The 27,339-nt window shown below is 39.1% G+C and overlaps 1 protein-coding gene across 3 annotated transcripts; it reads right to left on the reverse strand.

The window, feature by feature from the left end:
* Positions 1-1,017: 1,017 nt before the first annotated feature.
* On the reverse strand, positions 1,018-25,810 carry PLG (plasminogen). 3 transcript variants are annotated; one of them, XM_086626776.1, is made up of 20 exons: positions 25,762-25,810; positions 22,373-22,508; positions 19,906-20,012; positions 15,364-15,478; positions 14,361-14,515; positions 13,670-13,808; positions 13,428-13,546; positions 12,344-12,506; positions 11,629-11,745; positions 11,190-11,197; positions 10,683-10,848; positions 9,693-9,859; positions 8,599-8,747; positions 7,021-7,114; positions 5,369-5,489; positions 4,551-4,625; positions 4,044-4,184; positions 3,088-3,194; positions 2,381-2,526; positions 1,018-1,179 (listed from the first exon to the last, which is right to left on the reverse strand). In XM_086626776.1, exons 1-20 carry the CDS (start codon positions 25,808-25,810, stop codon positions 1,018-1,020), a joined length of 2,436 nt encoding a protein of 811 aa, XP_086482902.1. The 3 variants fall into 3 exon arrangements, with proteins under 3 accessions (XP_086482902.1, XP_086482894.1, XP_009980393.1); XM_086626768.1 differs by lacking the exon at positions 11,190-11,197 and adding an exon at positions 9,002-9,003 and having other exon boundaries at positions 8,599-8,781; positions 11,615-11,745; positions 13,670-13,805; ... (1 more) ...; positions 22,373-22,502; positions 25,756-25,810; XM_009982091.2 differs by lacking the exon at positions 11,190-11,197 and having other exon boundaries at positions 11,615-11,745; positions 13,670-13,790; positions 14,376-14,515.
* Between the last annotated feature and the right edge of the window lie 1,529 nt (positions 25,811-27,339).

Here is a 27,339-nt window from a genome sequence, read left to right on the forward strand (position 1 = left end):
CCTAGGGAGGCAGGAAGGATGCTATGCAGAGCTGGGGATCTCCATGTGCCTATGGGGCACTCCCTGGCTGATATGTAAGGGGTGCAGGATGGGAGTGGGGGTTCATAGTTAGCAAGTGTTTAACACTGGCAAATGTGAACCAAGCTTTTCCTGGAAAGCATTTCTAAGCTTTCAGTTCCTATAACCACAGGCATGTGGACATCATTTTCTTTTAGAGAAGAAAAATGTACATGTAATGGTTATATACTGACATAAAGTTATACAGTGAAACAAATGGGTACCATGGACAACAAAATTTTATAATACGTTGAATGCATTGTCATTGCTTGCTGTGATGATTGACAGTTATTTCTCTGTCTTCACTATGGACTAACTTTAGGATGAGGCTATTTTTTATTCACTGTTTTATATCTTTGATGCAACATTTGTACTTTTGCTGACACACAGATTTCCATGTCGATAAAAAATACAAAAATACAAACCAAATGTGTTTGCTTCTTTTTTTTTTCCATCCCATATATTTAATGCTATCGGATATATCTAATAAAACTTAACATGCATATAAGACATGTACAGCAAGATTGTCCTTTTGTTTGTATCGTTAAATTGGGAAGAGGCTCAGACAATTCATAGAAAATGAGAAATATTCTCCTTTCTCCATTTGTTGGAAGCACAACGTCTTGGGAAAGTCAATCTCAGAAGAAAAAGTCATTGTAGAGCCTAATATGAGATTGCAATGCAAATGTCCAGTTACAGTTGAGGTTGCAATTTTTGACACGTATTTCAGAAGTGGGTAAGTCTATTGTCAAACATAGCAAACCATAAAATATATAGAAAGAGGGTAACACACAGTCAGTTGTGTTTCTTGGCAATAACTGTTAATTTATAGCAATTTAAAATGGATGATCATTTTTATTTTACTTTCTTATGAATGATTGTAGCTTTAATATTGCTCTTGGAATCTTGTATTTCTAATATGCATATTGCTTTCCAGGAAAGGGTAGTCCATACTCAGGATCAGTTGTTTTCCATTATACCCTTAATCCAAGGAATATAATTTGAAACTCGAACATAAACTCCGGGCTTCATGGGTTGGGCACAGCCAAGGCCCCAAGAAGTGACTCCATGTTGGATGAATTTATCTTGGTCCAGACAGACTAGAGGTCCTCCACTGTCCCCCTAAACAGAGAAAGAACAGGATGATTCCTTCACAGACAACCTCATGTGCAAGAGTGGCCTTCTCACAGGAGGCACAGGAACAGAAGCACCTCTCACATGTGAGGGCTGCACAAATTATAAGAAAACACTGGAGCTTTAGCCAGAGAAGAATTCTTTACGCCTGTTGTTGAACACTTTTGTAAAGTCATCATTTCCCGTCATCTAGGTATTACATTTATTTTTGAGGTAAGGGGATTTGGTGAGAAGGAATCTCGTTGCCCTTAGTGAATTAAACTGTGCTTTCTCCCTCAGTCTCTTCTCTGAGTTCTTCACAGCTTCCTGTTGTTTGTAGGTGACCCAAGACCAAGTGAATGCATGCATTCAAGCCATGTGTCTTAACACGAGTGCACACCCTTGAATGGCCGGCTTGCCTGCCACAGTGCTTGTGCATGAGGTAGCTGTGCTCTGTTGGCAATGGCGTTGACCCACCAGCTGGGGCAGGCAGCCGGCTCTTCTTCCACTTCTTTGCAGAGTCATCTTGTCTTTTCAGGGAGGAAAGTTTCCATCTTGATTCAGTATGTTAAGCTTTTCTAAGCCCTTTCATGTATTTAAAGAAACAGAAGAACTTTATTTCAAAACCTAGACTTCTGGAGAAAGCCTTCACACCACACTTGTGAGATGAGCTATTGTCAATCATATTCTTCCTTTTCAGCAAAAGGGAAGTCCAGCATGCACTTTACCTCACCTGGTGTGATTTTCACAGGCACCGGCACTGACACTTGGAAATTAGTAGTTCCCTTGGCCCTCGGTATTCCTGCATGGCAGACTCCACTGCACTGTTCCTTGACTGCTAACTGAGGTGTCTCAGGCTGTTGACTGAGCTAGCTTGGATATTGAAGCTAGTACTATAGCCGAGGCAAGCAAAGTGGTCTGGGAAAAATAATCAGACCATTAGTCGTTCTAAGCTGGCTTCCATAGACTTGGCTCAGACACCCATGTATTACCATGAGCTCTGTAGTTCAGGTTTATCTGAAAAATTACCTGCCCCACAACAGTTAAGGCAGCAAAGGAAGAGCAGAATCCATGTGCATTTTTTGGTTTGTATGACACATGGTGTGGCAACATGCCAAGGCTAATTCTGAGCCTCTAGATCTCAGAAAGCAAAGTGCTATTTGATTTGAATGTGCTTACAACCAACTCTGATGCTCACAGACTTACTTACCTGGCAGCTGTCTGTGCCACCATGAATATTCCCAGCACAAAGCTCATGGTTTTTGACTCTACCATTCAAAAATTCAGGGCGGTTGCATATTTTGTTCTCGATTACAGGGAAACCAGTTTCTTTTAAGAGGCCTTCACCACCAGTTCCTTTGAAAATAAAAACAAAACCAAAACACTATAAGCGACAAACATAAAAGAATGTCTTCACAAAACAAACATTGAGGTATGGATAAGCAGTAAAATAAGGTTTAAAAAAAATAGGTTTTAAAAGGAAATCATGTTTATATTTGAGTGAGATCTGAACCAGGCTGGTTGGGTGTAAAATCGTTCCAAAGAATGAGAAAACTCACACTCATGTAATTCAGAAATAGCCTAAATCTAGAAAAACTTTCCTACTGACTGTGTAAAAGCCTCGTTTGGAGAAAAGCAGAGTGGACAGAGATATAAGAGTTAGCAGCTCCTTAGGTCTGATTCTCCTCTTTTAGTATTGGTTTAGGGGGTTTCATTTTACATGGCCCTGAGTGAATCGTGAGACTCTAAATCAGAGGGATACAGTGGAAAGAATGGCGGTACCTGACGAATTTTGATGAAATAGGGATGCATGCAAGCTCGCATGGGGTGTTTTATGCACAGAGAAAATACACTTTGAGTACAAGTATATACAGATCTCCAAACACAGAGCTTTCTGATGCGTTAATGTTGTCTCACCTTTTGTTTCCCCCCAGCCTGTCACATAGCATTCCTCTCTTCCTCCTAACACAGAATTCTCTTTTGGCAAACAAACTGGGATTACATGATCATTGATGATTGCTGGGCTGAAAGAAACAAAAAAAAAAAAAGGCTCATAAAGGAACCATCATTAGCACATTTATCCTTAATATCACCTTCAGGTTTCTAGAAAGATTTTATATACAGTCAGAGCCCAAGTCAGTCTGACTTCCCTTTGGGTACAGATAAGACTAGGCTCAATTAACAAGCCAGATTAATTGCTCTGACCCTGCGTCAGTTTTGGACTTGCATTGCAGCCACAGAAATCAAAGCACAAGCACTAGGTGTTCGCATCTGCTTGCAGCTGTATGGACATATTCCTTTTGATTGCACAGTGCGTCGGCAAGAGTTTCAGATGAACGGAAACAGATGCAAGAAGGGTCATACTGGGTATTTCATCAAACATGCATACTATTTACCTGCACACTGGACAGACCTGCTGGAAGAAGAAATATCCCCCACCACAGCATGGAAAAAAGATGGGGTGACATCATGCTAATATTGCAGCTTTTGATCCTCATTACCTTATCAAGGTAGAAGCACATAGGCAGAAACACAGAGTGAAAGCTCCTCTAGGCATTACCTCCTTCTACTCTGCTGCCACTGCCTCACCTCCCAGCAGCTGTCACCCAGTGCATCGCCAGCCTGGGTCACTGTCCCTAGCCCTCCTCCCCTTCCTAAGTAGCCCTTTCCCTTTCTGAAGCCCTGCAGCTCAATCACATTGGTTTCCACTGGAGCTTCTACAGAAAAGGAAGAGAGAGATTCTTAAATTGCCGATTGAACTGAGCGTGTGTAGAAACACGTTTCCGCAACAGCAGCAACCACTGTTTGGTTAAAATACAGAAAAACCAAACTTGTCACGTCAGAATGAAGGAGTGCTTCAGGTGAAAGGGTACCTGCTTAGTTTTAGCAGAGCAATGTCTGCTCTGCGTGGCTCCTTGAACAATTTCTCGACATCTCGTTTTTGCACTGATGCCTCTAATGCTCTTTCTGTGTGTAATCCAAGGTATACTTTATACGCAGATGGCCGTGAGGACCTATTGGAAATGATTGCACATGGTGAGCTGACGAACACACACCCAGGACGTAGACTACTTATAATCTCATTGGGCAACTTGTTCTGTCAAAGCCAGAAAAATAAAGCCAGCTTTGATGTAAACTTAATTTCTTAATACCTTATTATGGCATATGAAATCAAGCTGGCAAAAGTTAGCACTGTCGCTCTTTGTTTCTTCAGTCGCAACTCTGCTTTAATAAGTGATGAATAGACTTGGCTCAATTCTCAACTGTTTGAAAGCTGAGTTGAGAGCCAGCTCAGGTTGACTATTTGGTCCATTTTGTTTCTCCTCTGATTTTCTAGCTAGAGTGAAAAAATGCTGGTGGAGGCTATAACAGATACTTACTTCTCTAAGCAGTGAGCAGCAGTAAGAACCCACTGTGGGTCTATCAGAGTTCCACCACAGAAATGCAAGCCATAACTGTAACAGAGCAGAAAGGCATGAAAAGGGCATTGGTTTAAGGTAGGGAAGTTAATTCTACTGCAGTTCATCACGTAATCTTTCTAATATGTACACCTTTACAAACTAAAGACCTTATTATTTGCATTAAGAGTCAAACATTTTACTTTCCTTGAACAATATCTCATACAATGACAGTAGTATGGTGTGGATATTTTTATAAGGCTTTGTATGAAAACACCTAGATCTTTGTTCCTAACCAGTATTTCTGTTAGTGGAAAACTTTACGTACAGTGAAGTATATCTCGTTGGAGGTTTTGGCTTTTATCTAGCTCTGACCATAGTCAGGAAGCTCTGCAACTGGCCTTGATTCCTAGTTTTGCTAATAACTTTCCCAGCAGGATCAAATACTTACATGGAAGGACTGATCAAGAGCTGTACTAGCCATACTTCAAACTGTTGCTTCTACTCATAAGATACCGATTCTACCATAGGATATAGTGACAGATTTAAATTCATTCTGCCTTGTAGTAAAAGTGGCTTTGAAATTGGGAGTTGTATTGATTCTATAGGTATTCATCACAAAACAGAGCATTTTCAGTTGACTAAATGACCTGCTTTAGGAATAGCACGCTGAATGTACAGCCTTGAGCTGTTTTTAAACTAAAATCAAGTTTAGAGTGCTGCAACCACATACTGTAGCATCCTGTGAGAGGCAAAGATTCCTTGAATGTAAAGTCTAATGTAATGGGGAATGGCCTTACTTTGTCCGGAGACTGATTTGCCAGGGCCAGGAGTGTGGATGTGAAATACAGCCAGCAACAATCCTTTGAGCACACAACTTTGGTCTGAACTTGGATTTTCCACACTCATACTGAGCAGGAGCTACAGAATAAGAAAAAAATGTCTATAAGGAACTTTAGCATATTTATTATACATTCACCACGCACTCAGAAAGCCAGAAGGTGAACCTGTTACATTTATTTCTTCAGCTTTTGATTCTCTGCAGGCAATTATATACTGTGCACTACCTATATTTTGTTAGGTTACCTTCATCTGGAACACTTAAAAATGCCTGGCAAATTTTTTTCACGTAGACTTGTCAGTGTTCACCAAATTACACACTAATAGATTTACAGTCAGATGGAAAAAAAACAGAAGAAAAAGGAAACAGAGAGAAAGAAAAAATAAATTCTCCCAACATCTTTAAATGTACTCTTACAGATGCTAGCAATGCGAAAGCTGCACTGGTAGCTGTTTTCATACTAATCTTGGTGGTACAGCACGTCAAATTCTATAGCTTTCTCTGTGGAACAAAATTTTGCCCGCTTTTATCTCAGGATCTTTTGATACTTCAGATGTCTCTGAGTTAGTAAAAACGGGGAGTTCTTATTTAGCCATGTGAAACTGACTCTTATCAACAGAGAATTTAGAAATTGTTGTCAGCAAAAGGAACTAACTAATGAAATTAAAGGCAAAAGCCATGTTTTCTCTGTTCTTTAGCGGAACAACTGAACGAAAAAAATATTGATTTTAAAAATAAATTGTTATCTTCAAAGTTTATACAATAACTATGTGAAAATGCCATTTTTCCTCGTAAGAGTCCCAGCCCAACACTTTCAATGCAGTAGTGTTTTTACAGTTACAGTATTTGCATGTTATAGTACGTCTTTCTTTTTCCTGTTTGCTCCATTTTGAGGTTTTGATCAGAGCACATTTTCTGCTGCTTGCAGCTGAGAGGATAAACCAGCAAGAAAGCCTCCTCTCTTTTGATTGGGAGCTACTTCTCTTCCTGGTATAGCTTTTGTTGTTGATGGACATGAAAGGACTTGAAATCAAAACGTTGTAAAACTTTATCATTGTAACCTTCATTGCGCCACCTCATTCAAAGTACTGAATAGCTTGATTATGAGTAACAAAGACAAGGGAATTTGGTTAAATATTTGGGGCCAGATGCACTTTCCAGACATTTGATACGATACAATATCAGAGGAGGGAAAATGTGTTTTACGTCCAGGACAGAACCAGAACCACATGAGCAGGAGGCGCAAAAATTGTGCTGGGATAAGAGCATCCCATGTTCAGCCTGGCCACACACACGATTGTGCTGGGTGACCAGGCAGGATCTGGCGAAATTTCTGCAGGAACAGCCTTATTTTGAAACACATGGCAAAACCCCCATGAGCTTCAGAGGTCTCCAAGTACATCTCGTGCTGGGTTTGGGGCTTCCAAGGAATAAACATCATTCTTAAGATTTCAGATACAGATTTTGAGCATCACTTCCCCACAACCTCAATTTCCAATCTAAAGCTATTGCACTGTCTTAGATCAGTCTTTCAGATTAATGACTGAATGTCCTCCAGTTGTCATAAAGGGTACAGGAAAAGGAGACACTAGTCTTTAAAGGAATAATTACGGCACTTGGGAATGTCACAGTACTCCCAGGCTTTTCTTGGGTCTGTTGTGTAGCACCAAGGTCCATTCACATCTCCATCAGGATTCCTGCAATACTGTAACAAAGAATAAATACATTATCTGTTAACCAGGGGACAAAAAGCCTGCCAATACATGTTTCAAAAGGAAATAATATTAAATTGGGGATTTTTTTTTTACTTTCTTACTGAGAAGTGATTTCCCATTCCTTTTGTCAAAATGTGTTTCATTTCAATATTTCCTCTGTGAGTTTAGAAAAAGATGATAAAAATGAAACCTTTTCAACTGTCTTCAGCCAGTAAGCGTCACTAGTGCAAGCTTGGACCTCTGAGGTCTCAAAAAGCAGGAGATTTTGACCTAGGATGGGGTTTTCCAAAGCACTAAACTGTCTACTCCTGCTTCCACTGCAGTTATGAGAAGCAGCAGGGTCAGCCCTGAGGTCTTTTCACACCCACTCTGGTTGCATGACTTCAGGACAAGTGGGTAATGTGTAAGCTGCTCTTGCACAACTTGGTGATGACTGTGAGTCCCAGGGGCAGGAGTGCAGTGTCCACCCAGACATGGGGTGCCTGGTTAGCTGAATCACTCTCTAGGTCTTACTGGCCATGTTGACTGATCTCTGCTCTGCACAAACACCACACGCAATTGCATGCTACCGGATATTTTTCTAGTTCTTTTCCCTACTCTGAAATACATCCAAAGTCTCAGGAAAAAGGAGACAATATTTACTTCCCTTCTCTAAGAGTCCCTGCCAAATGCAAGAATCAGAACTTTATGGCAGGCAGCTTTTTGGAGAGAGTTTCCCCAATCTGAGCTGGAATTCAATACAGAGTATGTAATGGCATCAGAGAATTGGTTAAAATAAGCTCTACAATCATGTACCTGGAGAAAAAATAGTTCAAGCTGGCAATATCAAACAAGCTCTTTATATCACATACAGAGCTTGTCACAATCCAGGCCAGTATTGTATATGGGATGTTACAAGTCTAGAAAACTAGTGATGAGAACATGTGTTAGGACCAGGGAGATAAAGGTTAGAGACGGAGAACAACTTACAGGATGGGTCAGATGCATATATATCCTTGTATGATGGACTGCGGTAGAAGTTGGAGGGCTGGAGGGGGAATTAGTAGAGGATGGGGGCTGAAATCCATCAGCTGCATATCTCAAGGAACCTGCACTGAACGTTGGATCCCTCGCCATATCACCCGTCACTGTTACTACTGCAACCTATGAGCCCAGGTGCTCTTTCTGGCAGAGGTGGCAGAGGTGCTGCCCAGAGACCAACTCCAGTTAGTTCTCAGCAGTGAGGAGTAGCTGAAGCCCATCTGAAGCCCCTTGTCTGTGCTGCAGAAGCATTCAACAGAGCTTCTGGGCATCTGTGTGTCCCACAGAAGTACAGACTGCTTATGTCAACAAGAATCAGAACAATCAGGTTCTTGAATTGAACGGAGGAAAATAAATTAATTTACAAAGACCCGGCACACAATACTTGCTGAGGGACCATGAAGAAGACAGGTGAAGCTTAATGACAGCAAGTATTAAATCAACAGCTGCTTACATTTTTATTCAAGCCTGCTCTTGGATGAGTCGTAGGAGTGAAATAGTCATGGCTATGAGGTTTCTGAGAACTCCACTCTTGACAAGTCCTGCCCCTTGCAGTTTTTGCTACTGTGCCACGATAATCTTTACCATTACCATTAATGCAATCTATGAAGAAAGAGGAAAAGGAAATAATTGTTAGCTGTGAGCTACTGGGCCACGTCCATACTTGGTAGCAGTGAAGCAGAAATAAATTTGAGGAAATACTACTAGGACTTACACGTCCTACATAATACGTATACAAGGAAAGAACAGTGTAGTGTCAATGATGGCTAACAATCACATTTTAATTTCTTTGCATTTTAAATGTTTTCTTCAAGATCACAAAAGTCATAAATCAAAGAAGCTTAGATTCATTTGACCCCTCGTGACTCCAGAAGCCAAGACCACAAAGAGCATGCACTCATAGGTTCTTTTCCTTATGGACACTGATATTTGTCCACTGCCACATTTTACAGTAGGTAAAAAGCAGTAATACATGTTTAGCTACAATTATTATCCTTCTAACCTGAACATGTCATAGCAAAAAAAAAAAAAAAAAAGAAAGCTGCAGCACTCTAACCATCTACTGCATAACAAAGTTGCATCTGAACTGAATTAAAAATCCAGCTGTCCTCTGGTGGGAAACGGAGCCCTGGAAATGTGAATGCATGCTACAGGAAAAGACTATTTTTGAACACTTGCCAGCAAAATGCCATCAGCACTACATTTGCTGTCATTGCTAGCAGCCCTCCACAGTAGTGTGGAGACTACTAGCCATCTGTTGCCTCGTGTTTCCAATATTGTCAGATGTAGTAGGTAAGAGATGTGATATTAATCTAAGATCAAATACAGAAACTCTGCTACAAAAATCTGCAAGAAAATTCAGAAAATGAAGAGAGTGGGTACAGTATTATAATAAATTCTGTAATTATCTAGAGATTCTTGTATTTATAATAAATTCTGTAATTATCTAGAGATTCCTGTATTTCACCCTCATTAAATTCTTGATGTGTCCATAAAATTCAGCTTGCTGGTTATGAGCATTTCTGGGGAAGCAGAAAGCATTCTCACCAGGATTTGGTTCCGTTGTTGTCTGAGGAGGTTTTGGTAAAGTCACTGGCAGATTGTCATCACACCTCTTCAGGTTGCAGTACTCCCATCTCACACTGGGGTCAGTGGTGTAGCACCATGGGCGGCTATCAGCGTCTGGGTTTCTGCAATAATTCTGCCTCAGGTCCCTACAAATGTAAGCATATTATATTCCCATCCATGCCACTGCTCTGATGAGAAGTTAAAAGGAGAGTTTAGAAAGCAAGTCTGCTACAGAGTTAGCATGTGTCATTTATCATGTACAGTGTGTGACAGAAATCCTTCTTCCAGCATAAAGAAATAAAGAAACATATGTAGGATACTTAAATATGCCAAATACTTATTCACTGATTAATGCTTATAGTAGGATACTGTTTACAAATCCAGATAGGTAAATGCACATATGTATATTAAAGGTATAATTCATCTTACTTTTCAAATACAGCAATAGTTTTTAAGAAGAAATAGGTTTTTGCATTTTGGAATAAATAAATATTTAAAAATAATATATAATAGTTAACATTATAATATTATAATATTTATATTATAATATGTAATATTTAATAAATAAATAAATATTAGGAATAAGAAAAGAAACCATCCCTTCTTCAAAGCTCTAAGGAACTGCAGACTAAGAAGCAAAGACTTAAACTTATGAATAAGCTCATGTATAGAAACAATTCATTTCAACATAAGGGAAAATTTATGATAACTCTCAATTCCTTTAGAAGCAAGGTAGAAACACACAGTTAATTAGTCTGAAGCATAATAGTGACAACTGCGGTTTGTTTCAAGATGAGGATAACAGAAAATGTTTTGACATTAAAAAAAGAAACACAGGAAGGGATTATTTTTATCAAGCACACTCCTTTCCCAGATTTAAAATCATTGTCGTATAAAGATGATGCAAATCAAAACGAATTCGTCAGTGGTCATTGTCTAATGAAACAAGGAAATGAGAAATACACATACGCATTTGGGAACTGGTCTGCCGTTTTATTGTGTCGGTGCGGTGACATCGAGCTCCAGGCCTGACATTTCTTTCCCGTGACAGTGAAAGAAGCAGTGCCACGGTAAGTCACACCATTGCCTTGATAGCACTCCTCAGTAATTTGAGCCTGCTCAGGCACATCAACAGCTGTAGTGAATAACAGAAACCAGTCCCTTGCATCTTAATACTTTGATATTTATACATGAACATAGAAAGCCAACAGAAAACAGCAAGCCAGAGTATTTCACCGACCACCACAGCACACTCTCTGTAGCAGAATCCTTCTCAGACTGTAGATCAAAAGGAAGATTTCAAAATGTGTTTGTAAAACTTTCATGATACGCTAGATTAAAAGCACTTGTACATCAATTTTACCGTCATGCACGGGGATTTATTTCAGCTAACAATCCAAATAGTTCACATACGGATCAAAACATCTCCAGGGCAGGGAAATGTCTGAGGCTTTGCCACAGATGCCTGTGTAGAACAAGCCTGCCTTGTGTAAGGATAATTTTCTTTTGATTGCTTTTTATGGAATCTTGGTTCAGTGCTCTTAAATTATCTTAAGTTTTGCTTTGGATTGAATTTTTCAGGAGCTGGCATGTAACGCTAATTAACTTTTCCATGGAGCATTTAAAAATTTAGAGGTGAAGGGAACCACCACTTGGCAAAAGGAAAAGACCTCTGCTACTGCAATTTTTCCTAAGCAGAGTCAGTAGGTGACTTGAAACCTTCTGCACTTACCTACCAGACTAAACATAACAGCCTGGGCTCCACACCAGGCTCAGGAGTTCAACTGGTACATAGCAACACTGAGAGTGACAGCAATAGTACAACTGAGCAGAGTCACACAAGATTTTTCAAAATAAACTACGACGACCCTTCACTTCCAGTTGTCTCCTGTTCTTCTTACCAGGGGCCTCTGGCTCTGTCCCATCACAGGAGGGGATGGTGCAATATTCCCACCGGGCTGTTCTGTTGGTGGTGTAACACCATGGCATCTTCTCACCATCAGGATTTCTACAGTAGTTTTCCTCTAGGCCCCTGAAACAGAAAACTTGGCTAAGCAAAGCCTCTCATGGAAAGCTAGTAAAGATTATGAGCAACAGGGGAATGTACCTTGCTGCTTAGTTTACTTTGTATTTACTGGTAGGTAACTGCTGTTATTTACAGATGCCATTTACTAGATGAGTAACTGCAGTGCACTGGTGTTTTGGATGTGCTAAACCAGACACCCGATAGATTGATGAATGAACTAAGAGATTGTATTTCGTGCAGTACTTTGGGGCCAAGAACAGCACAGCAGAAACATAGAGTGAAAGAATCTAATCCCAAGCAAATATTGTAATTGTAACTTTCTTACTACACATTGCTTCACTGGAGCAACCATTCAGTAAAAGGATGAACTGAAGAGGGAAAAAGTCAATCCAGCTGAGCTTGAAAGTCAGAAGAGGAGACTCCAGTGTCCAAGAACAAAGAAGTGAATAAAAATAAATGTGCAAAAAAAGAGAGAAGATGGAATCCAGGAGGTGATGAATGCTGGTATAACCTAAGCACTTTGCAACATAGTGGAAGAAAAATCAAGTAATTCTGTGCCTTGGTACTTCTCATGGACACTGAATAATGGAGAAGTTTCACTTACTTGCAGGGATAGTTTTCAGGAGTGCGAGCATGTCTGTGAGGAGTTTGAGAACTCCAGTGCTGACAGGTATTTCCTGATTCAGTAACAGATATTGTGCCTCGATAGTCTTCTCCTTTTCCTGATAGACACTGACGCCCTGGTGCAGGAGCTGGTGGGGGTGTTGCTATTACAGAAAAAGGAACTGAAATTTAGCAGTGCCTTCTAGACATATTAAAAAACAAAACCAAAACCCTTTGAGCTTTATAATCAATCAGGCTTTTTAGCTTTCTTTGCAGGTAAGGTTTAAAGATCAAAATGTTTGGAAAGTCCAAAAGGTAGAGAAAAGATCTAAAAATATCTTAACTTTTCTTCCATTTTAGCATCTCCACAAGCAGTCTGACTGCCAGAAGTCAGTCTATAGATTTTGTTCATTTGCATCTTTCCCTTTACAGCAGCCAGGATACAACACAACCAAGTGCTTTCAGCCCCATCACAACAAAGCTGGAAAGTGAGCAAGTGGTAATACTTGGGATGAAAGCGGGATGAAAGCAGCAGGCCCATCAGTGACAGAAAAAGATGCAAGTACAAAAGAGATGTACTCTAACTGGTGCGAGTTAGAGACAGCAAAGATGAGGTCTACTGAGAAGCCCCAAGGAAAATTATTGTGGCAAGGACAGGCCTTTAGGAGAAAAGGAAGTTGAAAAGGTGGATAATTGAATTGGAAGAGCAAAACAAAAGCCAAAAGATTTTCAGGAAAAGTGAAACTGTTTGGTGTCAAAAGAGGGACATCAGAAGAAGCATCAGAACTACTGAAATGCCTGGTGATGGAAAAGCACGTAAAGGAAGGGAGATGTGTCCAGGCAAAACCATTAGAAATGCCTTTGACAGAAATGTCTAGCCTCAAAAGAGCTATCAGAGGTTCATTATAAGGTTGTTGCTTTTTTTTTTTTTATTTGAGTTAAAAGTCAGCAGTCTTTTATTCTTTCTTTTATCTTTGGGACCTCTTCTATTTGTTCTAGCTCCTTGCACCACTCTGAATGGAAGCTGTCTAGATGTCTTTCTGTCTAGGTGTCTTTGTGTCTAGAAGTCTAGAAGTCAGACTCACTGCAACGAGGAATGTCGCAATATTCCCAGCGTTTAGTTGGGCTGGTAGTGAAACACCAGGGCCGAGGTTCGCCATCAGGATTACGGCAATAATTCATCTTCAGATCCTTCTCTGGAAAACTGAACAGGAAAAATGATTTTTGAAGAAATGTCGCTAATGGCCGTAGCAATTATCCTGCTTGGGGTAGGGTGGTCTTCAGGCCATCCTTGAAAATAGACAACTCATCACAGAGTCTGACTCACTTTTCCGGGAGGTATCCGTGAGAGTGAGGTTTCTGGTAGTCCCATCGCTGGCACTCAAGCCCAGACATCGTTGTTGCAACTACTCCTTGGTAGTTTTCTCCACTGCAGTGCATGCACTCCACTGTAGGAACAAGGCAGAATGAGAACAAGAGAGACAGAAAGTCTCTGAGGAACTAGTCCGTAAACACTCATGCTCATCTCACATGAAGCTCAAGAGCCTGATCAGAGTATAAGGCTGAAGGATAGTGTTTTATTGGAAAAGTAAAAGCTTATTTTTCTTAATAAGAAGACTTCAACTAGTTGATTACATTTCTAGTATTCCATTTAAAAAAACTCCAACATTATAGGCTATAGTTTTTAAAAGAGCTAAATCTAAACTACTAAGCTATAATTGAAAACTTGTGCCTTGCTGCTGTCATATTTTATTGACTTTTGCATTAGCAACTGTCATTTGGTTCAATTCTAGGTTTATGATATGTGAATATAGTCATATACCATTTTTTATCTAAGGAAAAAAAGACTTCATTTATCTGTTTTGGGAATCTTTTGATATCTTCCTTGTTGGTGTTACAAATGTCTTTGGAAAGTTTCAGGTTGAACTAAACTGAAGTTTGGAACAAAAACTGAATTAAAAATAGAAGTATCTGAATAACATTCTTCAGCACATCTTCCAAAAAGAAAAAGAAATCGATATATGTATCCTGACCTTCACACTCTGGGATGTTACAGTAGTCAAATCTGGTAGCAGGATCTGTTGTGTAACACCAGGGTCCCTTCACATCATTATCAGGATTTCTGCAATAGTTTTCCTCCAGTCCTGCATCGGGATATTTTTCAGGCGTGTAACTGGAATAGAATTAAAATGAGATTAGAGAATAAGGAAAGTGTCCAATTTTTCAGCTAAGGGCACTAAAAATGAAATCTTTATCTGAGGACCATTTTGTAGACGATGTTCATTAGATGTCTCCCAATTGCTACTGAGTGCCATTGCTGAAGAGTTACAAGTATCATAGCTAGAGACTTCAGGAAATACCGTGCTTCTAAGACCAGTCATGTCTTTAACACTGTCATTTACTCTAGCTGTTCAATTTCCAGTAATTTTTACTCAGCCTAGGTACTTTTGAGTGTGTAGAGAAAAGTCTCCTCTGGGGCATGTTCCCTGGGAGGCGCAATGAGAAGATTTGTTGAGACACCAGAGTTCTCTGTAACCTGAATGCTATGCCATCTCAATAGGACGTTACTAAATAAACACAGTTTGGTGTTTTTCATTGAATACAAGAAATACTGCCCTGTTAATTGTCTATGGATTCACTGATAAAACGATGTACCTCTATCTCATCTGCCACGTGTTATACCTTTAGTCAAGAGAAGTTCCTGCCCTGGTGAAATTAACGGAAAATTCTTATTTCAGCAGAACCAGGTGCTTCCCTGTCAAGTGTTTTCTCACGCAAGGACAACAAAACTTAAATGCAACTGCCAAGACTGACGATGTCCCTGTGGATCATGTAGCCCTAATTGCAGGTCTCTGAGTTAAAACTCAGATTAGAGAATTATATCATTCTAGATAAGTGTAGAGAGATATTTTATAAGAAGGCTTTGAACACCAAACAAATTGTTTATAACAGTACCTAGCACATACAATTGGCTTAGCAAAATTTCAGAAAAACGTATGAACATATACAAAAAGGCCTTACTTTGGTTTATGGGGGACATTATCAGCCCACTTCTGGCACGGTACACCTTTCTGAGTTTTGGCTTCTGTTCCTCTGTAGTTCACCCCTTTTCCCTCCTTGCATTCTAGAAGATAAACTGAAATAATATGTGCTTAATTAATCAATATCATGACATGTCCATTCGATTTTAGGGTATTCAAAATCCATTTTCATACTAACACATTTAAATACATTTGGTTATAGTTTTACTTTCTTATGCCATCAAAAAATAGATAGCTCTCATTGTAAAAAATCTACTAGTTCTCTGATATCTAAGTTGGATTAATTAGCATTGAAAAATTTATGTGAAAGCCAAAAATTTCCAAACCTGAATTCCAGAGAAATAAGCGTAACACAACCGGGTTCTTTTGAAAATATATTGTAGTAGATTTAAATAATAAAATATGCTTTTAACATTTAAATATGCCCTATGACAAAATAGAAACACATTCTCTTTTAACTGCCTCCTGTGATGTTATTATAATTATGTGCAGTAATTAAAATCAAACCTTAAAAGAGAACCACCTGAATTCAGCTGAAGAAGATAACAGGACAGAGTCACAGATGCATACACATAGCATTTTACTGGTTTAAATAAACATTTTTTTTAAGTTCATATAAATACAGATGACATTGTTTCATTAAAGGTCACCATGTCATGAATTAGATTTAATTAGTTCATAATATGCTAAAACAGTGACTCTTTGTTGTACAAGATAAAATGGATAGTTGGTTGAAGGTGCATATTACATACGCTTTTGTACTCTTAGATTTTAGAACTTTATAACACCTTCATGAAAAAAAAAAGGAATGAAAGAATTAGCAATGCAATCCTGTCTTTATATAAGTCAAGGGGAATTTTAATGCTGAATAAGCCTGGGGTTTGTATCAGTAACCTTGAAAACATTTAATTGTTTTAAATTATTAATCATTAAATTAAAGGAGAACTGAAAGCTCAATGTTGTTATTTTTTTCTCAAGAGGAGGGAGCAACCATAACCTCATTGCAGCCTTTAAGATTTTCCTAGGAGGACTGAACAATCAGCCTTCCCAGCAAAGATCTGGTGACTACCAGAGGAGAGGAGGCTTCCAAGGGGTGGCTCTGCCCAGGCATGACTGAAGGAACTCGGATCTTGGCAGGTTCCCTCAGAGCTTCTCTATCTACTGTGTAGTGAGTGACAGTCGCTGTCAGGCAGCATGTCCTCTGGCTTGGAAAACTAAGCAGGAAACTCATGTAACATTTCTCTGTGCACAGGGCATATTTCATCAGACAGTTGCTCCTTTCTAGCTGCAATGAAGCAATCTGTCTTTTAGGTTGTGACCTGGCTTATCTCAATGTCCAAATCAGACACTTGTGAAGAAGCAGTTTAGCATCAGCTTTTCTCAGCATCAAAGTTATACCAAAGCTGACATATGAGCAGAAGATTAATGTAGATCTGGAGACATCATGCAATTTTATACAGATCTGTCTTGTCAAAAGTGAAAAGAACTAATATTTGAATCTGAAATAAAGTGTAGCTCTTCTGTGGGCTGATAGGTAGTTTAGATCTGGGTTTATAGAAGTACCTTTAGGCACATCTTTATTTCAATGTGTATATACAGGCAAGTTTATTCTAGAAACTTAGCTGGAAGCCATTTGGCTCTTTCAAACAATTTTGCAAAAAATTAACATTAAAACCCTCAATAACTGAACACTGAATTAGTCAAGTGGTGACTCTTTGTTTGCATAAACTTTTGACCTTTTATATAACCTTTAGGTTTTTTTCTGTCTGATGACAAATAACTAACTTTGATCCCCAAACTCAACCCACGTCCCTTGGGTTAACTATTTACAAACAGATATGTGGATAACAATTCCCAAAAGCTGGCTTTAATTTTATTACTTTTTCTATAAACCAGAGAAGGTTAACTTTCGCTTTTATAATGGCATAGAAAAAAAAATTAAAACTGTGAATTTTATAACAATTGTAATCCTTTTCTTTGAATGCAATGATAAAGAGCAATTGGGTCTCATTAAGTAATTATTTCAACTGAAAAAAAATAATGTTGGCTTCAGCAATAGTATTGCAAAAGCATCTGGGCATGTGAAAGGAATTTCCTAGAAGTATTAAGATAGCGGTGGGTGATGGAGACAGTGATGTGATCTGCTGAGGTAAAAGCTACATTTCCACTTCTGTTCTGTAACAACAGAGTAAATTGATGTTATCATTAGAAGGACACATAATTATTTGAGAACCTCTGCAAATAAAGAGATGAGTAACAGAGAAACCATCTGACACATACTAAATAGGTTGCATATTCATGACATCTAGGTCCATCTTTTGTTCTCTGTAGGTAGATGTACAATTTTTGGACATTTCAGTTGTGTAAAAATACAGTTTTTCACACTTTTACTGATGAAGTTCCGTTTTTCAATAAAAAAAAATCGTGCCTGTGACCTCAGAAGGCTTCAAAGGTTGCCGTAACAAATCCTCACTGAATAGTGCAGGACTTTCATTCAGGTTCTAACCACAGTGAATTCAAGGGACATCTCAAAAATAAAGCAGAATCACAGTCTAGCTCCTGATCACAGTACTGAAGCAAAATTAGCATGGATTATTTACATGTAAGTTGTTTGTTCAGTCTTTAAAATGTTTTACTTGCCAATTGATCCATTCAGTTTTCCTTGTACAATAGGAACTGCAGATTTGTTAGCATTACTTAATCACTATTCAGGGAAATTCCACTAGCTTCTGGATATAATAAAAATATCTTATGCTGGAAACATTAAATTACCTATCAGTTATATACAATACACAAAAAAGGCAGCAGCTTGTAGGTTTCAGAAAATATTAGGCTGAAAAGGATCCTCAGTGGTCTTTGGTCCAACCTCCCATAAAAATCATGGCCAGCTTCTGAGCTGAATGAGGCCACTCAGAGCTTTGTCCAGTCGATATCTGCAAGAGCGAAGGCTCCACAGCCTTTCTGGTCAATGTGGTCCAGTGTGTACCCATTCTCCCTGTGAAAAATTATTTTCCTTGTATCCACAATGTCTGAACAAACTCTCATTCGGATGCTCAGCTGCAATTCATCTAAATCTATTGGACTACTATGTAAAATCTTCCTGCAGGTGCTATACACATAGCATTATCTTATCCTCCAAGTCTTTGCAGGCCAACAGAGGAGTGAGGATGCAGCTTTCTGGATGTCATTGGTATTTACAGTCTAGTTATTGTGATTCTTGACTTTTGGTTAGAAATCAGTCTACTGACACCACAGTATGATTTGCAGCAGCTGAAAACCTGATTCATTTTTCCTCTTCACGCATCTTATTTTGTTGAAAGAGACCAACTTCTTGGTAGATACTATAGTTTCCAATTTCTGAATATTCTCAAAGGCATTAATGTTTTTTAAAACATTACAAATCAGCAAATGGTGAGAGGCAATGTTCACGAGGTCATTTAACACAAAACAGTAGTAATTCTATTCAAAGTTTACCACATTATCTTACATGTCTGAATGATCAGAATGGAGATCTTTTCTCTTTCATGTTTTGCTAAAGTCAGAGAACAGCATAATAAAACTTATGTTACATTAAAAATCAAGCACATTTCTTCTTCCCTATGTAGCAAGAGCACCGTGTTTGATTACGTAATTCAAAAATAGTCTTAAACCCCAATCGTTTGTCTGCATCTGTCATAAGGTGATAGATTTTTACAAGAGATGATAAAAATGTGTAGTTGCCATTTCTCAGAGACAGACTTTCTATTTTCAGAAAGAATAGGAGATCAAATACTCTTAAGTCACATAATCCCCATCTATGACAAAACTGATCAGAAATAAAATGTACAGAGAACACAAAAGTTCACCACAACAATAAATTGTATCATAAATTTATAGATTAGGATAAAAGTTTCTCCAAATGCATTAACTGAAGAGTATAAACATCATATAATGATATAGAAATTCTATAAAAATAGGTAATTTTTATCTGAAGCATAGTTAAAACTCTAATATTTCTGCCAACACGTGCAACTAAAAGAAAGTTGATTTGAGTCTCAACCAATAAACTGTGAATTTTCTTTAGTGATACAAATGAAATTATGTGGTAGTTTTCACCAGTTTCCCAGTGGGTAAAAATCTATCATAGACACCATCGTCCGCAAAAGTAGCTCTTTCTAGTACCCTCAGCAGAGACAGAGAAGATGGTTTTTGGCTGGTTTAAAAGGAGAGGAGAGAAGGGACCTTAAGCACCTCCATTACTCCCAGCACCTTCTGCATTCCCCAAGAGACAGGGTTCTTTTTGCCTTGTGCATCCTAGGATTTAGGGAGCAGGAAAGATGCTGGAGCACTGATCTAGGAAAAAAAATTGGTAGCACTGTTATACAAGCAACATGGCAAAACCCCAGTGTTAGGTGAGGACTGACCTACCCAATTCATCTGATCTGTTGAAGACTTAGTCCCCATATACAATAGCGTTATGTGAGTCCTGCTGGAACACATATCTCAGTGAAATAATATAAAATAGACATAGACATAAACATACTTCTTTTTTCATAAAGAACTGCATCTGTTCTTCTGAATATCATTGCTGTTTTGGTGTTCTCAGCCAGTGTTAAACACTGCTGGTCTTTACTGGTGAATAAGAAGGCCCTGTTGAAAGTAAGAAGAGAGAGCAACATAAGAAACTATAGTTGAATGTATGCATTATTTTCCTAAACACCTTTTCTAGTATTCAGTTATAATTTTAGCAAGCACTGCATTTCAGTGATATTTAAGATTGAGTTTCATAAATCACTGAGTATCGCAGCTCTCATTTTCAGTGGTGACTGACTCTTAAGTCTTCATACCAAACTTAGGTTGACAGGGAACTACATGAACAAATTGTGACAAGGGGTAAAAAAGAAGGTTTATAACATGCCAGAGACTTCAGAGAGCACGCTGAAGAGGATATACGCCCAAGGGACCATGACCTTATTTCAAAAAAATTAGTAGTCAGTCATTCTAAGAAGCCAGACATTCTACAGTATTCAGCAGTTACCGAAGAACAGGTAAAACACAACAAGCCAAGACCTTAAATTACCTTGTGATAACTGTTCTGAGTCATCGTACATGAAGCAATGTAAGCACTTTGGAAAACACAGACATTTGTCTTCTCAGCAAGTACCTAGTCCATAATTCTGCAAAACTGGAGCAGCTGGTGTAACTTTTACAATAGTGTCTAAGGAAAACTCCTGACAGGCTAAGTAATTTCTACAGCTAGCTTTTCTGAAACAAAAAAAGAGCAAGAGCAACATGGCAGTCAGTGGGTAGGTCTATACCAGGAATGTAAATACTGACAAAGCCCATTCTGTAGCCCTAATACCAACTGGCATCATCCTGGCATGTCTGTACTTGTAAATTCGCACAGTCTCTCGCCAAAGGAGAGGGATCACACCTGGACTCCCTGCTGGGAAAGGTGTCTGTGCATTGTCTGGGGAGTGCTGGTTGCCCTGGGTCAAAACTACACTGAGGACTATCCCCACTCCCAATCCGAGTCCAGCTCTCAGTAACGTTAAATTTACAAGGAGGGATATAGTGAATGAACGTGGTCCAACTCACTGCTACGGTGGGATAACAATGGCGATGCTGGCTTGGTCCTAAAGCTCTGCCTAAGTTACCTTTCTTCCCTCAGATCCTTTCTTTCCAGATAGCATCTGTTCTTTACTGATTGTAATAGATCTCACACATTTGATTAGGGAAGCAAGGACAAAAAAACCCTGATGTTATTCTGGTGTCAGGTGATGGTAGGCTCAGACCTGAGGCAGAGGCTAAGGAATGACATTTTATCAGAATATGCCTCAAAAGAGAACAGTAATCATCTGCAAACTGCAAATATATAATATGAATATATAGGCTTGTCCTCTCTGCCTTCCTCTCTACCCTCTTGAAACAAGTACTGCTGAAGCTCTTCCCTCCCTGTGTGGTTTTCAGAGATGGGAATAAGATCAAAGGAAATGGATGGTACCTCACATGCCCAGTCAGCAAACCCCTGTCAACCTTCAGGGTTACACCTCTTCAAAATAAATCTCATGTTCCCTTTTTATTTAAAACACGAAGTTATAAAACACATCTAAAAAGTCAGCACCAGGGTATCCCTGCCTTGAATAAAAGCCTGATGGAGACCCAAGTGCTGGAAATAGCCCTGCAGATGGTCAGTCTGCTGAGTCCAAAAAGGTGTGCTGCAGAAGTGGTAGGTCAAGAACTCATGAAGATTAGAAGAGAAAACCTCCCTGCCTCATATACGAGGACAACCTCCCCTCATGATAATGAGTATCTCTCCTCATTACTCCAGTTTCCTGCTGTACTGCTCAAGCTCCATGGGCTGAGGCTTTGGCATAGGAGGCTCAGAAGCCTCAGGTTCAAAGCAATAGGCTCCCCTGAGGCAGGAGCCTGAGCAAAGGCCAGTGGTATAGACTGGTCAACATCTTTCATGCTTTCTAGTCCCTTGGGCCTGGTTGAAGGCAAGTGCAGAGAGAGGGCTTGGCTGAAAGTAGGGTTTAAGATCATTAAGATGGTCTTCTCTTTCTCAAAGCAAATAGGAGTTACATAAGTTCAAATTCTAGTAAAATTCAGAATAATACTGTATCAGCAAGATAATAGGTAACACAATAAACATAAGCAATGACATTATTGCTGATCTAAATTTCGAAGCAATTAATTATGACTCTTTTTTACAAACAGAGTGCAAGAGTCATGATAAAACCATGTCAAGTTGGTTTTCAGCATGCTAAGCTATGTATCAAGATATCATAGTATTTTCCAATAAAAATTCGACATAATTTTCTTAATTTCTCTATTATTGCTCTTCATCCATATATCCCAGGCATACTGTTTCTACACATCTTTTGTTTTTCCAGCAAACCTCAGACAAACACTCCTAAGAAATCCCTCAAAAGTTCAGACTTCTGATAAATAGGGCAGATTGCTCCATCATCTGCAATGAAATATGTATGAGAACCAGTGAAAATTACCTGCAAGTAAATTTATTTTCAGCTTCACATTGCTCCGCACATTCTTCTTTACTATTTGTCCTATAAATTTGCTTCTTTGGGTTGAGTAGCCAAGCTCCCTCTGTTCTCACATAGTTGTCTAATATGTTTCCTTGCACTAAAAAGAGAAAGAGAGAAAGAGGTAAAAATGTGAATACTGATGTAATTTTATTTCGAACTTTCATGTTAAATTCCTTGTCACCTAGTTAAGTAGCATCATCATTTACTTTGTGAATAATTGGGTTAATGGTGACAAAATATGGGTAAATCTTGCCTTCCTAGCATGGCAAAGGGTAGTGTCACTGAAAACCCTATGTAAGGCAGGACAGAGAAGTGGCTTGAGCAGTGCTTTGAAAGTCATAACAAGTAATACAAGCCTAAGGTATAAAGTGACAGGAACAGAGAAGATGACTCCAGCAGTGAAAAAAAGTGAGATGTTTCAGAAAGAAAATAGTGGTCACCCATACTTTGGAGAAAGTGGAGAAATGGAACTCAAGAAGAATGTGAAACAATGATTGTCTGTTGCTGATACCTACCCACTTCAGTTTTATCAGCCGCCCTGTAGCTGCGTCTTTTCAAATGCTCTTATTCAAGCAAGAAACAAGCTATCCTCAGTCACTGGGATTGTTACCGTGCTCATGTTCAGTTCATTTTTCTAATAACTCTGTATTGAACTTAATAATCAAGGTAGCAGATGTTGCCCTCCATTGCAGTGAATTAATACAAGACATTAAACTGCTAAATAAATTCACCTAACAGCCTCTGAGCTACAGTAGCATGTGAAATATATAGGATGTTAAAAGTAAAGCTATGTTTAGTGGTAAACTCCAAAAATGTTCAAGTACAATCATTCTTGTAAGGGACTTTGCCATTTAGTATTTTGTTTTTCTGTCACAGCTATGCAACCTCTGATTGCTTAGCCATAGCTCACAAAACTGTGACTTTTGTCACTTCCAGCTGCAGGGTCATGGCATTGCATGAGTCCTGTGATTTTTACAGTTTGTTTATCAGATGAGCATATGACTCCACTGACAAATGTTTAGCTCTGGGAGTTACCCGTTCTGCATGGTTTCAACCCCAAACAGGCAGCCGGCCCATGGTCTTTGCAACACATCTCAGTCCTGCCCTGTGCCCCTTTTCTTTTTTTTCTGTGCCTTGCTTTATGCAAGTGCTGAATTACGTATGGTATGAATGTGCTGGCATGAATCAGACCCTGGCTTCCACCCTTCCCCCTCCTGAGCGACAGCCATGCTGATGAGAGGGACTTCTTCTTTCTTCATCTTTTTCTGAGCCTTCTCTTTCTCGGCAGTAGCCCAGTGCCAGGTAGAGAGACAAAGAGCAGCCTCGTCCCACTTGGACCAACAGCCTGTGACTGGGGGAATCCACAGGAATGTTCAGTGAAACGACTTTCAAGCTGAGGAAGGCAAATACTCCTCTTTCCTGAGTAACACTCTTTTGTAGCTTGAAGCAGGCTCACATGCCTCCTGGTACAGTTAAATTCCTTCATCTGAGTGCTATCTCAGCCTGCAGTTGAGTGTTTTCTTCAAGATCATTTTGCACCTGCAAGACGGAACTGATAAAATAGGCACAAAAGCCAAATTATAGTTCCTCTTGTATCACTGCAAACCCAGAGAAGTTACTGGAGGTTTTTTCCTGCATGTAGACTAGGGAAGAATTTGGCCCTAAGGGTTGACAGTTTAACATATGCATGAAAGAAAAGCACAGTTGCTAAAAAAAAAAAAAAAAAAAAAAAAAGATAAAATGAAAAAGGATACAATAGAATTTCATGTGACAAGCACAGGAATCACTGATTCCACTACTTATTTCAAAACAAAAATGACATTGTCATTATAATTACAGCATTTGATTTTTAAAATATTGACAGGATCATAATTGTTTTGAGTCACAAAAATATTTTTCCCCCTTTTCTCTTATAAATACGTAGCAGGGCATAATACTTTAAAAAAAAAAGAAAATATGTGAAAGCTGAATAAAAATGCAGTGAGCTTTCTTGCTACCATTTTCCCCGTGTCTATGGAATTTTTCAGTGTTAGAAATACACATTATTTCCTTATTCAGAAATGCAAATATTTACCACCATTTGATAAAGGATTTGCAAATGATAGCCAAGTACTGCAGACAAAAGTGAAAATCCTATCTTTTCCTCCTCCATATAAAATTCTTACACATTTGAGAAGTGTATTTGATTCGAATGAGGCTGTCCTTCTGCAAAAACAAAGCTTAGAAACTAGAATTTAAATTAACACAATAATTCTTAACATTAAATAAATATCTAGAATTTTTATGCTGGGTCATGTCTTTAATGTTTCTAGCTAAAATCTACCCATACATTTTTCTGTTATCTTTTTCATATTTTAAAACTACATATGTAAAATACTTGTGTATTTTATTGTGTTTTTTTATTTGACACACTCATAACTATATTTTTAACTACAAACACAACAGGCCGTGTAGTTACACAGAAGGCCTGAAAGAAGATCTGCCACCTGAATCCCATAGTTCATTGAAGTTTAAGGACAGAGAATATTTATTCAAAATTTCTGTAAGAGTTACAGTCTACTAAACCCAAAAAGGTATATGTCAAGAGCCTTACTCAGTTCTTGTGTATTACAAATTATTTTCAGAATCATAGAATTGTCTGGTTGGAAGAGATCTTCGAGATAATCGAGTCCAACCATTCACCCTGCACTGTCAGGGTCCCTAAACCATATTGCTCAACACCAAATCTACATGGTTTTTAAACACCTCCAGGGATGGGGACTCCATTTTGTACTATCTTCCACCAAAACAGTCTTGCAGCAATAAAAATACCACAGAAACTAATGCTGACCAGATTTTGGCCTCCCTATCACATGGAGTGAAAAATTTCCTGTCAAGATTGTGGCTATGAAAAAGACTAAAACTCTAGTATGTAAAACAATTTTTCTTTCTTTTATGATTTTGTTTTTCACGAAGCATTTAGAACTTTTAAAACAATCAAAATAAGGATCACAGAACTTGACAATAACAGAGAAAAGAAACAACCCTAGGATAAAAGGCTGCTGAAACAGAGACAGTCATGTCTTTGAGGCTTCTTTCCAAGGGTGCCTCCATTTCTGGCCATGAGGCATGATTGCAGGGAGCCATTAGCTCCCCACACAGACACCAAGACTGTTGCTTGTCTGGTGTCTCTAATGAACATGACACTGGATCAACCACAGCTCTCGCTTTCATGGCCAGCAACTCTTGCTGGCCAGCAAGCCCCAAATCCAGGTAAGCGGCGACACTTGGGGATCTATCTTCACCAAGTAGAACTTGCAAGCATTTGGCCCCCATCTCACCCAGGCAAGCAGAAAGCAAAGGACTCTTACCTGAGCTGAGCAAGAAAAGAAAGAGAAAGGCAGCTTTGCTAATCCTCATTTTGGCCCAGCTGGTGGGTGCTGGAAGTTCTGTGTGTCAGCGCACAAAGTTTTATTGACTCGCACTGGAGTGAGGCGGCATCAAACAAACAAGGCAGGTAGGTTCAGTTAATCATTCTCCCATGCTGTGACCCCCTTTGCCATGGTGTGTCCATTCAAACAACCTTGAATTGGATGGATTACCAAATCAGACTCAATCATTTGTCCTGGATGCTGGGAAATGTGAAGGCACTCTCTTGTTTTGTGGGGTATGCTTATTATTCTCAAATTGTTAGATCTTTCTTTGCTAGAGAATAGACAGGAATAATGTTGCTGGAAAGCATGGGAAATCATGTGTCCAGGCAGAATTTGAATTTCTCCTGAGGCTAGTGTCCCAACGGTAATTTCAGTCATACATTTGTGTATTGATTTATAGAACCAACTTCCATTCCATTTCAGCACGTTTATCAGATCCATATAATATTAACTCTGTAAAATAGTTTAATTTTACTTAAAAAAATAAATTCCTTTTCTCCTCAGTTTCCTTGACTTAGGCTTGTCTTTTTTTCTTCTATTTGGGAGTAAGATTTAGAGTCATTCCAGTTCAATAGCATAACTTTAAGTTTGAGACCCATAGACAGCTATTTAGTGTTCTTCCTTACCAGACATTTAACCTCACACTGCATGAATAAGCTAATTCGGTGAGGGTGTCAGACTTTGGTCATCCATGTGTTATCCCGATTTCAACATCAGCTCACTCTGCATTTCCCAAGCGGCTTTTGCCTTGGAGAAGTTGCACTGCAGCACCATTTCATGGCTTCCCTTGTATGTTAGGTCAGTGGTGTTGTTTCAAAACAACTTGTTGAATTGAATGTGCTAGTGACTCACAGAGGCAGGAGAAGGCTGAATATTGGATGAGGATAACAATCTTGAATGGGCGCTGCTGCGTAATGCAGTTCAGCCTTCTGCAACTGAAGGCAAAAAAACATAGAATTATGAGTTCCTTCTAAAAATTAGTGAGCCTATCCACTTCCACTTACTTTAAGTAGAAATTGTATTGTACTGAAGGCTTGGGATTAAGCTAGGATTGCAGGATTAAGAGAGGCATTCTAGTACAGGGACCAGATTAGCCACTATTTGACACATTATGTGAAAAATCTAGAGCTGATCCTGCTTGTAGTCCTGTGCTATTTTTCTCCTGTAGGATGCTGTAGTACCATGTTATCTGGCTGTCTTTGGTGCTTGAAGCTGTTTTATGCAATTTGTGAAGAACAGCAAAGCGTGGGACATCTGTAGACGCTTGGGAGACTGCTAATGCTAGGCTAGGGAAACAAAGCAAATGGGCCCAAAGGAGGAGCTGAGGGGAGCTGGACTCAGCTCAGCAAAACACTTGACGGGTGAAAGAGAGAAGGGGCTGGATACTATGCAATTATTTGTGGGATCTGGCTTATCAGGTTTTAGGAAAAATTACTCATTGGGAAAGAAGGATAAAATGAAGGAGCAGAATACAAAGTAGGCTTCACCAGCAAGCAGACTTTTGAGAGCTAATCA

The sequence above is a fragment of the Tauraco erythrolophus genome, chromosome 2 (genome assembly GCF_009769465.1).
Source record: "Tauraco erythrolophus isolate bTauEry1 chromosome 2, bTauEry1.pri, whole genome shotgun sequence".
Lineage (NCBI taxonomy): Eukaryota > Metazoa > Chordata > Aves > Musophagiformes > Musophagidae > Tauraco > Tauraco erythrolophus.